The sequence below is a fragment of the Leuresthes tenuis genome, unplaced genomic scaffold (assembly GCF_036924035.1).
Source record: "Leuresthes tenuis unplaced genomic scaffold, fLeuTen1.0.hap1 SCAF_24, whole genome shotgun sequence".
In the NCBI taxonomy this organism is placed as follows: Eukaryota; Metazoa; Chordata; class Actinopteri; order Atheriniformes; family Atherinopsidae; genus Leuresthes; species Leuresthes tenuis.
In genome coordinates this window covers 910,823-927,268 of record NW_027325378.1, presented here as the reverse complement: position 1 = coordinate 927,268, position 16,446 = coordinate 910,823, and the positions used below count along the sequence as shown (strand labels likewise).

At 45.7% G+C, this 16,446-nt stretch overlaps 1 protein-coding gene across 7 annotated transcripts in view; it reads left to right on the top strand.

Annotated features, from left to right (window-relative positions):
* Positions 1-16,446, top strand: part of LOC140284937 (receptor-type tyrosine-protein phosphatase mu-like) — a 195,647-nt gene that overhangs the window by 104,065 nt on the left and 75,136 nt on the right. For all 7 annotated transcript variants that reach the window (XM_072378984.1, XM_072378986.1, XM_072378987.1 and 4 more), the window contains exons 8-11: positions 2,239-2,351; positions 6,809-6,989; positions 16,012-16,165; positions 16,242-16,405. In XM_072378984.1, the coding sequence (XP_072235085.1) occupies positions 2,239-2,351; positions 6,809-6,989; positions 16,012-16,165; positions 16,242-16,405 (612 nt within the window). The remainder of the gene's footprint in view (positions 1-2,238; positions 2,352-6,808; positions 6,990-16,011; positions 16,166-16,241; positions 16,406-16,446) is intronic.

The following is a 16,446-nucleotide window of genomic DNA, read 5'->3' as shown; positions in this document are numbered from 1 at the left end:
TATTGATTTATTATCAGGTTCTACTGATCTGTGATCAGGTTCTACTGATCTGTGATCAGGTTCTATTAATCTGTGATCAGTTTCTATTTATCTGTGATCAGGTTCTACTGATCTGTGATCAGGTTCTATTGATCTGTGATCAGGTTCTATTGATCTGTGATCAGGTTCTATTGATTTATTATCAGGTTCTATTGATCTGTGATCAGGTTATATTGATCTGTGATCAGGTTCTATTGATTCTGTGATCAGGTTATATTGTTCTGTGATCAGGTTCTATTGATCTGTGATCAGGTTCCATTGATCTGTGATCAGGTTCTATTGATCTGTGATCAGTTTCTACTGATCTGTGATCAGTTTCTATTGTTCTGTGATCAGGTTCTATTGATCTGTGATCAGGTTCTATTGATTTATTATCAGGTTCTATTGATCTGTGATCAGGTTCTATTGATCTGTGATCAGGTTCTATTGATTCTGTGATCAGGTTATATTGTTCTGTGATCAGGTTCTATTTATCTGTGATCAGGTTCCATTGATCTGTGATCATTTTCATATGTATCTGTGATCAGGTTCTATTGTTCTGTGATCAGGTTCTATATTTCTGTGATCAGATTTTATTGATCTGTGATCAGGTTCTATTGATCTGTGATCAGGTTCCATTGATCTGTGATCAGGTTCTATTGATCTGTGATCAGTTTCTACTGATCTGTGATCAGTTTCTATTGTTCTGTGATCAGGTTCTATTGATCTGTGATCAGGTTCTATTGATTTATTATCAGGTTCTATTGATCTGTGATCAGGTTCTATTGATCTGTGATCAGGTTCTATTGATTCTGTGATCAGGTTATATTGTTCTGTGATCAGGTTCTATTTATCTGTGATCAGGTTCCATTGATCTGTGATCATTTTCATATGTATCTGTGATCAGGTTCTATTGTTCTGTGATCAGGTTCTATATTTCTGTGATCAGATTTTATTGATCTGTGATCAGGTTCTATTGTTCTGTGATCAGGTTCTACTGATCTGTGATCAGTTTCTATTGATCTGTGATCAGGTTCTATTGTTCTGTGATCAGGTTCTATATTTCTGTGATCAGGTTCTATTGACCTGTGATCAGGTTCTATTGACCTGTGATCAGGTTCTATATTTCTGTGATCAGATTTTATTGATCTGTGATCAGGTTCTATTGGTTTGATGAAGAGCAGTGGTACGATAAAAGGGTTCATTGATCAGATGGGGATTTTATTGACCAAAGAGAGTTTTATATTGGTGTATAAGCAGTTTTATTGACCCATGAGGGTTTTTTAATGGTTTAATGGTGACAGATATTTGATGACTACTGGCCGGACAAATGTTTTTATTGATCCATGACGATTCGCAACATTCCAATAAGGGTTTATTGTTAATCAAAGACGGGATTTCTGGTCTCACAGGGGTTTTATCGATCCAGTTTGGAGAAGGAAAATGTGGTGTGTTTCTTTTGGTCCAGAAATAGTTTTACTGATTTGAAAAGTATTTTTACTAATGGTTTGACAAATATTTCTGTTGATCAGTGGTGGGTTTCTTTGGATAAACAGAGATTTCTTTTCATTATTGAGTTCCTGTTTGCCTGAGAATGATTGTTATTGATCTGAGGTGTTCAGTTCCCTTCAGAGGGTTTCATTGATCCCGGAAGTGTTAAATAGATCTGTGAAGCATTATGAATGAAGACTTTCTAACAACCCCACCTGAGAACTATGTTTTTCTAAATTTCTTTCAAATAAGAATTAGTGGAAACACAAATTATAATCACAAATCGTACTCCTGAGCGCAGTGAAACACCTGATCACCTGACATATGAGGAACCCAAACCCAGATCATCAGGTATCAATCAAAGCAGAGCTGATCAATATCGGGACAACGATATGACAGACGTGTTTGATCCCTCTGCAAACAGATGAGAAGGTGTGTGCTGGTCTCATGATTCCCTGATCCGCAGCAGGTGACCTCGGACTGAAAAGTGTGTTTGTGTATGTGAGTGTGATGAAGTGGGTCAGGCGGAACTGGAGCAGCCCCACCGAGGATTGTGGGTAATAGAATCCAGGTCTGCTGTGATTCGCCGAAGGTCACGAATATTAATTAACTGGTTCCTCCTTTCTCCCTCGTTAAAAGATCAGTGAAACCCGGAGGATTGTGTTTGTGCGTGAGTGTGTGTGCGGTTCTCTGCCTGTCGATCTGATCCTGGTTCTGTTGGTCCCTCAGAGCCTCCGGTTCCCATCGCCCCGCCTCAGCTGACAGCAGTTGGCGCCACGTACCTTTGGATCCAACTTAACGCCAACTCCATCAATGGAGACGGACCAATCATCGATAGAGAGGTGAATATTGATCTCACTCTGATGTGTAAGCCGGTTCTAACACTCATTTAACATAGAATGGGGATTCTGGACTAAACTGGGTTCTAGTGCCCAGGTGAGCTGATAGCAGGCCACTGTTCCTGAGGAGGTGTGAGATGTGACCCACAGAGGTTCTTCACAGAGGTTCTTCTACCATAGGAGGGTCCTATGGGTCCTATAGGTCCATGAGAGTCGGGTTCCGTGAAGAGGTGATCTCTGCTGGTGTACCAGAGGATTCTGGTGGGTTTCTGGTGGTCCTCCTGGAGCATCTTCTGACCACATCAGAAGCATTTTAATGGTCCATTAGGTGGTTCTTAGACTTAGAAAACTTTATTAGTCCCAGAAGGGCAATTCATTCTTGAGGGTCAGGTTACCTTAAATGTAGTTCTACTTGTTTCTGATGAGGTTCTAGTGGTCCAAGAGAAGGCCCTGGACCTGAGAGGAGGGTCAGGTTACCTTAAATGTGGTTCTACTTGTATCTGACGAGGTTCTAGTGGTCCAAGAGAGGGCCCTGGACCTGAGAGGAGGGTCAGGTTACCTTAAATGTGGTTCTACTTGTTTCTGATGAGGTTCTAGTGGTCCAAGAGAAGGTCCTGGACCTGAGAGGAGGGTCAGGTTACCTTAAATGTGGTTCTACTTGTTTCTGATGAGGTTCTAGTGGTCCAAGAGAAGGTCCTGGACCTGAGAGGAGGGTCAGGTTACCTTAAATGTGGTTCTACTTGTATCTGATGAGGTTCTAGTGGTCCAAGAGAAGGCCCTGGACCTGAGAGGAGGGTCAGGTTACCTTAAATGTGGTTCTACTTGTATCTGATGAGGTTCTAGTGGTCCAAGAGAAGGTCCTGGACCTGAGAGGAGGGTCAGGTTACCTTAAATGTGGTTCTACATGTTTCTGATGAGGTTCTAGTGGTCCAAGAGAAGGTCCTGGACCTGAGAGGAGGGTCAGGTTACCTTAAATGTGGTTCTACTTGTATCTGATGAGGTTCTAGTGGTCCAAGAGAAGGCCCTGGACCTGAGAGGAGGGTCAGGTTACCTTAAATGTGGTTCTACTTGTATCTGATGAGGTTCTAGTGGTCCAAGAGAAGGCCCTGGACCTGAGAGGAGGGTCAGGTTACCTTAAATGTGGTTCTACTTGTATCTGACGAGGTTCTAGTGGTCCAAGAGAAGGCCCTGGACCTGAGAGGAGGGTCAGGTTACCTTAAATGTGGTTCTACTTGTATCTGATGAGGTTCTAGTGGTCCAAGAGAAGGCCCTGGACCTGAGAGGAGGGTCAGGTTACCTTAAATGTGGTTCTACTTGTATCTGATGAGGTTCTAGTGGTCCAAGAGAAGGCCCTGGACCTGAGAGGAGGGTCAGGTTACCTCTTATGGGCTTCTACTTGTTTCTGATAAGGTTCTAGTGGTCCAAGAGAAGGCCCTGGACCTGAGAGGAGGGTCAGGTTACCTTAAATGTGGTTCTACTTGTATCTGATGAGGTTCTAGTGGTCCAAGAGAAGGCCCTGGACCTGAGAGGAGGGTCAGGTTACCTTAAATGTGGTTCTACTTGTATCTGATGAGGTTCTAGTGGTCCAAGAGAAGGCCCTGGACCTGAGAGGAGGGTCAGGTTACCTTAAATGTGGTTCTACTTGTATCTGACGAGGTTCTAGTGGTCCAAGAGAAGGCCCTGGACCTGAGAGGAGGGTCAGGTTACCTTAAATGTGGTTCTACTTGTATCTGATGAGGTTCTAGTGGTCCAAGAGAAGGCCCTGGACCTGAGAGGAGGGTCAGGTTACCTTAAATGTGGTTCTACTTGTATCTGATGAGGTTCTAGTGGTCCAAGAGAAGGCCCTGGACCTGAGAGGAGGGTCAGGTTACCTTAAATGTGGTTCTACTTGTATCTGACGAGGTTCTAGTGGTCCAAGAGAAGGCCCTGGACCTGAGAGGAGGGTCAGGTTACCTTAAATGTGGTTCTACTTGTATCTGACGAGGTTCTAGTGGTCCAAGAGAAGGCCCTGGACCTGAGAGGAGGGTCAGGTTACCTTAAATGTGGTTCTACTTGTATCTGATGAGGTTCTAGTGGTCCAAGAGAAGGCCCTGGACCTGAGAGGAGGGTCAGGTTACCTTAAATGTGGTTCTACTTGTTTCTGATGAGGTTCTAGTGGTCCAAGAGAAGGCCCTGGACCTGAGAGGAGGGTCAGGTTACCTTAAATGGGGTTCTACTTGTATCTGACGAGGTTCTAGTGGTCCAAGAGAAGGCCCTGGACCTGAGAGGAGGGTCAGGTTACCTTAAATGTGGTTCTACATGTTTCTGATGAGGTTCTAGTGGTCCAAGAGAAGGCCCTGGACCTGAGAGGAGGGTCAGGTTACCTTAAATGTGGTTCTACTTGTATCTGACGAGGTTCTAGTGGTCCAAGAGAAGGTCCTGGACCTGAGAGGAGGGTCAGGTTACCTTAAATGTGGTTCTACTTGTTTCTGATGAGGTTCTAGTGGTCCAAGAGAAGGTCCTGGACCTGAGAGGAGGGTCAGGTTACCTTAAATGTGGTTCTACTTGTATCTGATGAGGTTCTAGTGGTCCAAGAGAAGGCCCTGGACCTGAGAGGAGGGTCAGGTTACCTTAAATGTGGTTCTACTTGTATCTGACGAGGTTCTAGTGGTCCAAGAGAAGGCCCTGGACCTGAGAGGAGGGTCAGGTTACCTTAAATGTGGTTCTACTTGTATCTGATGAGGTTCTAGTGGTCCAAGAGAAGGCCCTGGACCTGAGAGGAGGGTCAGGTTACCTTAAATGTGGTTCTACTTGTATCTGATGAGGTTCTAGTGGTCCAAGAGAAGGCCCTGGACCTGAGAGGAGGGTCAGGTTACCTTAAATGTGGTTCTACTTGTATCTGACGAGGTTCTAGTGGTCCAAGAGAAGGCCCTGGACCTGAGAGGAGGGTCAGGTTACCTTAAATGTGGTTCTACTTGTATCTGACGAGGTTCTAGTGGTCCAAGAGAAGGCCCTGGACCTGAGAGGAGGGTCAGGTTACCTTAAATGTGGTTCTACTTGTTTCTGACGAGGTTCTAGTGGTCCAAGAGAAGGCCCTGGACCTGAGAGGAGGGTCAGGTTACCTTAAATGTGGTTCTACTTGTATCTGATGAGGTTCTAGTGGTCCAAGAGAAGGCCCTGGACCTGAGAGGAGGGTCAGGTTACCTTAAATGTGGTTCTACTTGTATCTGATGAGGTTCTAGTGGTCCAAGAGAAGGCCCTGGACCTGAGAGGAGGGTCAGGTTACCTTAAATGTGGTTCTACTTGTATCTGACGAGGTTCTAGTGGTCCAAGAGAAGGTCCTGGACCTGAGAGGAGGGTCAGGTTACCTTAAATGTGGTTCTACTTGTATCTGACGAGGTTCTAGTGGTCCAAGAGAAGGCCCTGGACCTGAGAGGAGGGTCAGGTTACCTTAAATGTGGTTCTACTTGTATCTGACGAGGTTCTAGTGGTCCAAGAGAAGGCCCTGGACCTGAGAGGAGGTTCAGGTTACCTTAAATGTGGTTCTACTTGTATCTGATGAGGTTCTAGTGGTCCAAGAGAAGGCACTGGACCTGAGAGGAGGGTCAGGTTACCTTAAATGTGGTTCTACTTGTATCTGATGAGGTTCTAGTGGTCCAAGAGAAGGCCCTGGACCTGAGAGGAGGGTCAGGTTACCTTAAATGTGGTTCTACTTGTATCTGATGAGGTTCTAGTGGTCCAAGAGAAGGCCCTGGACCTGAGAGGAGGGTCAGGTTACCTTAAATGTGGTTCTACTTGTATCTGATGAGGTTCTAGTGGTCCAAGAGAAGGCCCTGGACCTGAGAGGAGGGTCAGGTTACCTTAAATGTGGTTCTACTTGTATCTGATGAGGTTCTATTGGTCCAAGAGAAGGTCCTGGACCTGAGAGGAGGGTCAGGTTACCTTAAATGTGGTTCTACATGTTTCTGATGAGGTTCTAGTGGTCCAAGAGAAGGCCCTGGACCTGAGACGAGGGTCAGGTTACCTTAAATGTGGTTCTACTTGTATCTGATGAGGTTCTAGTGGTCCAAGAGAAGGCCCTGGACCTGAGAGGAGGGTCAGGTTACCTTAAATGTGGTTCTACTTGTTTCTGATGAGGTTCTAGTGGTCCAAGAGAAGGCCCTGGACCTGAGAGGAGGGTCAGGTTACCTTAAATGTGGTTCTACTTGTTTCTGATGAGGTTCTAGTGGTCCAAGAGAAGGCCCTGGACCTGAGAGGAGGGTCAGGTTACCTTAAATGTGGTTCTACTTGTATCTGATGAGGTTCTAGTGGTCCAAGAGAAGGCCCTGGACCTGAGAGGAGGGTCAGGTTACCTTAAATGTGGTTCTACTTGTATCTGATGAGGTTCTAGTGGTCCAAGAGAAGGCCCTGGACCTGAGAGGAGGGTCAGGTTACCTCTTATGGGCTTCTACTTGTTTCTGATGAGACTATTTGTTTTCCAGGTGGAGTACCGTACGATGGCGGGAATGCTGATCGACACCACACCTGTCGATAAGCCCACACACAAGATTGGACACCTGGACCCCGACACAGAGTATGAGATCAGCGTGCTGCTCACGAGGCCCCTGGAAGGAGGCACAGGAAACCCTGGGCCACCGCTCAGAGCCAGGACCAAATGTGCAGGTGAGTCGGGTCACATGGTCGGAACCTGCAGTCAGTCGATTGTGGCAGACGTTTCTCCTCTGTTTGGTTTTGTAGCTTCTTTTTGCCGTCATGGCGTCTCATTGGGAGGTTAATTGTGGAGACATTAATGTGGCATGCTAAGCTGCGTTAGCACTGAGCTCATCAGGTAGCAAATGGTTAGTGGAGGTCATTAAGGCAGCGGGCTGTGTTAGAACTGCACTCATTAACTCCTAATGGCTGCAGAGTACACATCGGGCTGGTGTTTATTGCCTGAGTGAAAACACACACACACACACACAGACACACACACACACACACACACACACACACATACAGACACACACACACACACACACACACACACACACACACACACACACACAGACACACACACACACACACAGACACACACACACACACAGACACACACACACACACACACACACACACAGACACACACACACACACAGACACAGCTGCTGGTGTGTGTGCAAACAATAAACACAGTGTGATTAGCAAGTAGTACGCTAATCGAATAGATACAGCACTGTGTCGCTGTCTTTAGTTTATATGTAACATTACATCATATAACATTATATTATATTATATTATATTACATTATATTATATTACATTATATTATATTATATTATATTATATTATATTATATTACATTACATTATATTATATTATATCATATCACATTATATTATATTATATTATATTACATTATATTACATTACATTATATTATATTATATTATATTATATTATATTATATTATATTATATTATATTACATTATATTATATTATATCATATCACATTATATTATATAACATTATATTATATTATATTATATTATATTATATTACATTATATTATATTACATTATATTATATTATATTATATTATATTATATTATATTATATTATATTATATTATATTACATTACATTATATTATATCATATCACATTATATTATATTATATTATATTATATTATATTATATTATATCACATTATATTATATTCTTGTTTATTTTCATAGTGACACACAGAAAACCTTCCATAATATGCAATAAAATATTCAACATGTATAAATGATAAATGTCATCAGCTCATTAAAAATAGAAATAAGGATACAAGATATATATAACACAATGGCATAAATATGTGTTATACACAAGATGTGCTGTTATTATTCAGCTGGTGAACAGTTAGTATTGATTAAATAATCGATCTGATCAGTTATCGGTTGTTGTTTACATGAATGAACTGAAAGGAAGCTGCTGATGAGGAGAACCTCCGACCACAGCAACGCTCGTGTGCGTGCGGCGGCGTGCACGGCGGCGTGCACGGCGGCGTGCTGAGGTGTCGGGTGTTTCATTCCCACGGAGACACGTGTGAACGTGTGTGTCAGGTTTCAACAAGCCAGCCACTCAGACCTGCTGTAACACGCCGCCGCGGTCCCATAAACACCTTCTCCAGCTGACTGACGGTCTGATGCAGCAGGAGCCCCGCCCCCCCCTCAGCCGGCCTGACATTAAACCCCCCCCCCCAGCCGCCTCCTGTCACACCGAGCAGCTCTGAGGCCTCATGCTTTTAATTCCAGCCTGTTAGAGGTTCTGTTGTTCCGCAGGGTTCTAAAGAGGAGGGTTCTGATGGGGGGGGGGGTTCTGATGGGGGGGTTCTGATGGGGGGGGGGGGGGGGGTTCTGATGGGGGGGGTTCTGATGGGGGGGGGGGGGGTCTGATGGGGGGGTCCTGATGGGGGGGGGGGGGGTTCTGATGATCCTCGATGAAAGGAAAAATGAAATGAAACAGTACTTTTGGTGCATTTATTGTATGACTTGATGGAAAATCTTACGGTTCGTCTTTCTGTCCTTGTTGTCGTCACATTTAGGTTCTACTTTATCTTGAAGGTTCTCACGGGTCGGGATCCAAGATGAGGTTCTGGGTTTCTTGATTAGACTGATAGTGTTGGACTTGGATCGATGCTTTATCATGATGTTCTTAGTGCTGCTGAAAGGTCTTTACATTGAGGTTCTGGTGGTTCACAGCAGAGTTCTGCTGGTTCTTCATGATATTTTAGGTGCTTGGGGAGCTTGATTGGGTTCCACTGCTCTTAGGTGAGAACTGTTTGGACCTGAAACGGTTTGAATGGGTGGAATTTTCCTGTTGAAGAACAGAGAACCGTGTTTGATCAGAACAAAACGAGACGTCAGCAGGAAGCAAAATGAGTTTGAGTGACAGCTCAGTCTGTGTGAGTTTGAGTGACAGCTCAGTCTGTGTGTGTGAGTTTGAGTGACAGCTCAGTCTGTGTGTGTTTGAGTGACAGCTCAGTCTGTGTGTGTGTTTGAGTGACAGCTCAGTCTGTGTGTGTGTGTTTGAGTGACAGCTCAGTCTGTGTGTGTTTGAGTGACAGCTCAGTCTGTGTGAGTTTGAGTGACAGCTCAGTCTGTGTGAGTTTGAGTGACAGCTCAGTCTGTGTGTGTTTGAGTGACAGCTCAGTCTGTGTGTGTTTGAGTGACAGCTCAGTCTGTGTGTGTTTGAGTGACAGCTCAGTCTGTGTGAGTTTGAGTGACAGCTCAGTCTGTGTGTGTGAGTTTGAGTGACAGCTCAGTCTGTGTGTGTTTGAGTGACAGCTCAGTCTGTGTGTGTTTGAGTGACAGCTCAGTCTGTGTGTGTTTGAGTGACAGCTCAGTCTGTGTGTGTTTGAGTGACAGCTCAGTCTGTGTGAGTTTGAGTGACAGCTCAGTCTGTGTGAGTTTGAGTGACAGCTCAGTCTGTGTGAGTTTGAGTGACAGCTCAGTCTGTGTGTGTTTCAGTGACAGCTCAGTCTGTGTGTGTTTGAGTGACAGCTCAGTCTGTGTGAGTTTGAGTGACAGCTCAGTCTGTGTGTGTTTGAGTGACAGCTCAGTCTGTGTGTGTTTGAGTGACAGCTCAGTCTGTGTGAGTTTGAGTGACAGCTCAGTCTGTGTGTGTTTGAGTGACAGCTCAGTCTGTGTGAGTTTGAGTGACAGCTCAGTCTGTGTGAGTTTGAGTGACAGCTCAGTCTGTGTGTGTTTCAGTGACAGCTCAGTCTGTGTGTGTTTGAGTGACAGCTCAGTCTGTGTGAGTTTGAGTGACAGCTCAGTCTGTGTGAGTTTGAGTGACAGCTCAGTCTGTGTGTGTTTGAGTGACAGCTCAGTCTGTGTGAGTTTGAGTGACAGCTCAGTCTGTGTGTGTTTGAGTGACAGCTCAGTCTGTGTGTGTTTGAGTGACAGCTCAGTCTGTGTGTGTTTGAGTGACAGCTCAGTCTGTGTGAGTTTGAGTGACAGCTCAGTCTGTGTGAGTTTGAGTGACAGCTCAGTCTGTGTGTGTTTGAGTGACAGCTCAGTCTGTGTGTGTTTGAGTGACAGCTCAGTCTGTGTGTGTTTGAGTGACAGCTCAGTCTGTGTGAGTTTGAGTGACAGCTCAGTCTGTGTGAGTTTGAGTGACAGCTCAGTCTGTGTGAGTTTGAGTGACAGCTCAGTCTGTGTGTGTTTGAGTGACAGCTCAGTCTGTGTGAGTTTGAGTGACAGCTCAGTCTGTGTGTGTTTGAGTGACAGCTCAGTCTGTGTGTGTTTGAGTGACAGCTCAGTCTGTGTGTGTTTGAGTGACAGCTCAGTCTGTGTGAGTTTGAGTGACAGCTCAGTCTGTGTGAGTTTGAGTGACAGCTCAGTCTGTGTGAGTTTGAGTGACAGCTCAGTCTGTGTGTGTTTGAGTGACAGCTCAGTCTGTGTGAGTTTGAGTGACAGCTCAGTCTGTGTGTGTTTGAGTGACAGCTCAGTCTGTGTGTGTTTGAGTGACAGCTCAGTCTGTGTGTGTTTGAGTGACAGCTCAGTCTGTGTGAGTTTGAGTGACAGCTCAGTCTGTGTGTGTTTGAGTGACAGCTCAGTCTGTGTGAGTTTGAGTGACAGCTCAGTCTGTGTGTGTTTGAGTGACAGCTCAGTCTGTGTGTGTTTGAGTGACAGCTCAGTCTGTGTGTGTTTCAGTGACAGCTCAGTCTGTGTGTGTTTGAGTGACAGCTCAGTCTGTGTGTGTTTGAGTGACAGCTCAGTCTGTGTGTGTTTGAGTGACAGCTCAGTCTGTGTGTGTTTGAGTGACAGCTCAGTCTGTGTGAGTTTCAGTGCGATGATGTTCGCTCTGATCTCATCTCTTTCTTCACTTTATTTATTCATTATTTTACTGCCCATGAATTATGAAGCGGCTGTTTGTGTGTGTGTTAATAATGAATGAGTGTGTCCATCAGACCGGCGTCTGGGACTCGCAGCGCAGCGAGTCGGTTCAGCCCGGTGACACATAAACAGCAGCATCGTTTAATGCTGCTTCGTACGCCAGCAGCAAACCGGATCAGCGCCAGCATCTGATCAGATGTTCTCCTCACAAACGCCCCGCTGACGGCGTTCTGTGGAGCTTTATTGATCTCAGTCTCTGCTTCAGTGACAGAACGGATCGCGGTTCTGATGGTCGGCTGATCCAGCACACCTCAGACATCAGAACATAGGTTTCTGATATCTGCAAATCAGAACTTTTACACCACAAAACATCTGATTTAAGAAGAAGAATGTTCAGAAATGAAAAAACAAGAATCCACCTCAGAAACTCTTTTGGCTCCATGAGCTGTGGACTGAAGGACCGGAGCAGAACCAGAGCCCGTCGGGTCGGTTCAGGCTGAGCCTGAGCTGTGGACTGAAGGACCGGAGCAGAACCAGAGCCCGTCGGGTCGGTTCAGGCTGAGCCTGAGCTGTGGACTGAAGGACCGGAGCAGAACCAGAGCCCGTCGGGTCGGTTCAGGTCTGAGTCTGAGCTGTGGACTGAAGGACCGGAGCAGAACCAGAGCCCATCGGTTCGGGTCTGAGACTCTGAACATGTTAACATCCATTAAAGTGTGGGCCGTGTCGAGGCTTTCAGCACATCTCAGGATCAGGATGAATATTTTACTTCATTCTCTTGCCACCTCAGATTTTCTGCTCGGCCCGTTTTAGTGCTTCTTTACTTTTTCTGTATTTTTTCCTTCCTTCTTGTGGCGGTTCGTGCCTGAAAACTCCGTCTGGGTTCTGGGTTCTGGGTTGGGTTCTGGGTTCTGGGTTGGGTTCTGGGTTCTGGGTTCTGATCCGACGCAGCTCCAGGAAGCACGAGCTCACAGGACGCCGTCAGACAGTCGAGTCCAGACATGTTCGCAGATCATCCATCACTGCTTCATCTGCTCCTCATCTTCATTCCCCACATACCCCCCCCCCCATCCTTCCCCCCCGCCTCTTCATTCCCTGCACCCCCCCCCTCCCCCCCCCCCCCGTCTCCCCATACTCACCCCCCCCACCCCCCCCTCTCATATTAAATCTGGTGATCTCCTGGAAATGAAAAATTAAACCTCTCCTCATCTCCTTCCTCCTAAAGTCACCTTCAGGCATCCATCCCTCCTCTGTGTTCTTCCTCCTGCAGTCTTTGTTTTCAGCTCCCAGCAGAACCGACCCAAACCCCAACCCTCCAGGGTCAGGGTGACTAATTTAAGGTGTTTAGATGCAGAAATTCGTCTTGTTTTAGATGTTTCTCCCTGAGTAAACTCCATGTGACGCAGCTGTGTTTGTGTTCATGTTGTTGTGGTGGTGCGACGTGTTTGAAATCTGTTTCATCAGCCGGGGCCGGAGAGGCCGAGGAAGGTGGACGGGTTCAGCTTTAAAACCCTCCGCAGACAGAAAATACAAAGAGAATGGGTCAGAGGTCCAAAACCAGGCCCAGGAATATCGGAAGAACTCTTCTGGTCGGTCGCATTTTAATCCCAAACCAGGAGGTGACGAAGCGTCATCGTAACGTGGCGCCGTGTTGCCGTGGCGCCGTGTTGCCGTGGCGCCGTGTTGCCGTGGCGCCGTGTTGCCGTGGCGCCGTGTTGCCGTGGCGCCGTGTCACCCAGGCGGCGGACATGGCACGATGTGGCGTTGTTCACAGATCGTACAAATCCATCCGCGTTCTGCTGCCAGCTTATTTATCTTTGTGTTTCCTGTGATGCAGAATGTTTCAGAATCTGTTTTCTGCACTATATTATTATTATTATTATTATTATTATTATTATTATTATTATTATTATTATTATTATTATAATCAATCTGATTGGTTAAACCGTGTGTTTGATTCCACGTCTCAATGACCTGTTTAAAGAAGGTTAATAACAAAAATAACTTTTTATCTTTGAAACATTAATGTGTTTTGTTGAATTAAATCCCCATAAAAAGAACATTCATTTATGTTATAAATCGCAATTTTTCGAGGCTGAATTCTACAAATAATTGTCTCTTTTTCTCTGATGAATGCAGATCAATCAGCTGATCAAACAGCTGTTGACATTACCTGAGTCCACATGTTTGCAGCCTCCAGCTGTATCTCACGCTTTAGTTTTGCTTCATGAACAAATCAGTCGATAATCTGGAGCTTCACCATAAAAACTGCTAATTCCCAGAATTCTGCTGGGAAGTGAACGTAGCATCCAGACCACAAACAGGTTGTAGCTTTTCATGTTTGGTGATGACATCAGCAGCACATTTAAGGTCTGATTTAAATGTCATCCGAAAAGTTATGGGATGGAAACCAAGTCAACCGCACACACAGGTATGCTCAGGAGGGAATGGGGGGATTTTATGTGATCGCGTTCACTTTCCCCTCGGGGATTATGGGTAATAGGATACACCTCAATCCCTCCTCCTCCCCTTGACCCCGACCTCCATTGTTGCCACGGCAATGTGTGTGTGTGTGTGTGTGTGTGTGTGTGTGTGTGTGTGTGTGTGTGTGTGTGTGTGTGTGTTTGTGTGTGTTCTCTCTCTGAGTGTGTGTGTGTGTGTGTGTGTGTGTGTGTGTGTGTGTGTGTGTGTGTGTGTGTGTGTGTGTGTGTGTGTGTGTTTGTGTGTGTTCTCTCTCTGAGTGTGTGTGTGTGTCTGTGTGTGTGTGTGTGTGTGTTTGTGTGTGTTCTCTCTCTGAGTGTGTGTGTGTGTCTGTGTGTGTGTGTGTGTGTCTGTGTGTGTGTGTGTGTGTGTGTGTGTGTGTGTGTGTGTGTGTGTGTGTGTGTGTGTGTGTGTGTGTGTGTGTGTGTGTGTGTGTGTCTGTGTGTCTCTGAGTGTGTTTGTGTCTGTTCTCTGGACGCCTTCCTTTTAGCTCGCGGTCTCTCTTTCATCGCACAATCGAAGTGGAGAAACTCACAAGTGCTTCTATTGTGTTCAACTAAAAGCGTGTGTGTGCACGTATTTGTGTGCACGTGTCTGTGTGCACGTGTGTGTGTGTGACAGGAAGTTTTGTGCGCAGCCACATTCGACCACACACACACATGAAAGACGACAGAGAACAGGAAAGGTATTGTTCCCAGGCTGCAGAAAACACCTGAAAACACACTCAGCGTACAAAAACACACACACATACATGCACACACACGTGCACACACACGTGCACACACACATACATGCACACACACGTGCACACCCAGTCAGCAGGTTTTTGTCAGGAGAAATTGGTCTCTCCGGCTCTCATCTATCATTCTGTCTCTGAGTGGATCGCTGTCTGTCATCTTGAAATTCAGCACTTAGATTGGCCACTGCAAAGACTGTGTGTTACTGTGCCTCGTGCATGTGTGTGTGCACGTGAGTGTGTGCGTGTGTGCGCATGTGAACACGCTCACTTCAAGTCTCCTATAATCTAGTATAGTCTCTTTGTGTCTCTGCTCAGTCAAACCTCCTTCTTTCAGTTTCAGTTCAACTGCATCAGTTACAGGATGAAGAAGGTTCTGAAACCCACCATTCAATAGATAAAACCAAGGCCAATTCAAACCAGTTAAAATCCAACTAAAACCAGTTAGAATCCAACTAAAACCAGTTATAATTCAACTAAAACTAGTTATAATCCAACTCAAACGAGATATAATTGAACTCAAACCAGCTAGAATTCAACTCAAACCAGTTATAATCCAACTCAAACCAATTATAATCCAATTCAAACCAGTTATAATCCAATTCAAACCAGTTATAATCCAACTCAAACCAATTATAATCCAATTCAAACCAGTTATAATCCAATTTGGCCATAACTTGTGGAGTCCCCCAGGGGTCAATTATTGGACCTCTTCTGTTTCACTTGTATATGCTCCCTTTGGGTCAGATATTGCAGAACTTTAACATCAATCAAACGTGATATAATTGAACTCAAACCAGTTAGAATCCAACTAAAACCAATTATAATCCAACTGTAGCTGTATCCGGCTGTAGCTCAGGAGGAAGAGCAGTCGCCCACCAATCGGAAGGTCGGTGGTTCGACTCTGGCTTCCCCAGGATACATGTCGAAGCGTCCTTGGGCAACACACTGAACCCCATGTTGCCCCCCCCAGTGTATCATTGGGGGTATGAATGATTAGAAAAGCACGTAGTTATGAATCTTAAGACGTGCTGTGTGAATGCAGCATGCAGTGAAGCGTTTTGAGTGGTCAGTTAGACTAGAAAAGCGCTATACAAGTACAAGTCCATTTACCATTTAACTCAAACCAATTATAATCCAACTCAAACCAGTTATAATCCAACTCAAACCAGTTATGATCCAATACATTGTAATACCATCATAAATCAACAACCATACAATCAAATCAAATTAAATTAACACACTGCACTGAAACGTCTCTTTGATCTCCCGTCCTGAGCGTCCTTTAACTGGAGTGTGGGTCAGCTGGTTGGGTTTCTTCATCTGTCCAACTCAACCCTGAACTGAGTGAGGGGGTCGGCGGTAGATCCTCTTCGTCAGTGTTTCCTGATTTCTAGTGAGAAAAAAGAAGGAAAAAACCACCGCTGTTCTCTCCCCGCCATCCATTTCGCCACCTTCTGATGCGAAGATGTTCTGCTGCCTCTTCCTGTCAGAACTCCATCTAAATCTCTAAGTTTGTGAACACACACCTGCTGACTCAGGTTTGTTGTGTGAAAATGACGCTGATGGATGGCACCTCACACCCAGATCACATGTTTGTGTTTGTGTCAGATCCGATGCACGGACCGCGGCATCTGGAGGTCGTCGACATCCAGTCCAAACAGGTGACGGTACGATGGGAGCCGTTTGGATACAACGTGACTCGCTGCCACAGCTACAACCTGACAGTGCAGTACCACTACAGACCTGCAGGGTCCCCCAGCAGGTAAGCAGCGGAGGGGCCAACAGGTAAACAAAGGAAAAAGGGCCACTGGGTACAGCTGACTCTGTAACTCCTGCAGGGAGCCGGGGAAAGAGGAGGTGGTGTACGACACGCTGAGCGCCGCGCCACAGCACACCGTGCGTAACCTTCCGCCGTTCACCAACGTCAGCCTGAGACTCATCCTGAGTAACCCCGAGGGCCGCAAGGAGAGCACGGAGCTGCTGGTTCTGACAGACGAGGATGGTAGGAGTCCAGCACCTGCTGTCTGTTTCTGTTGGCTGAGC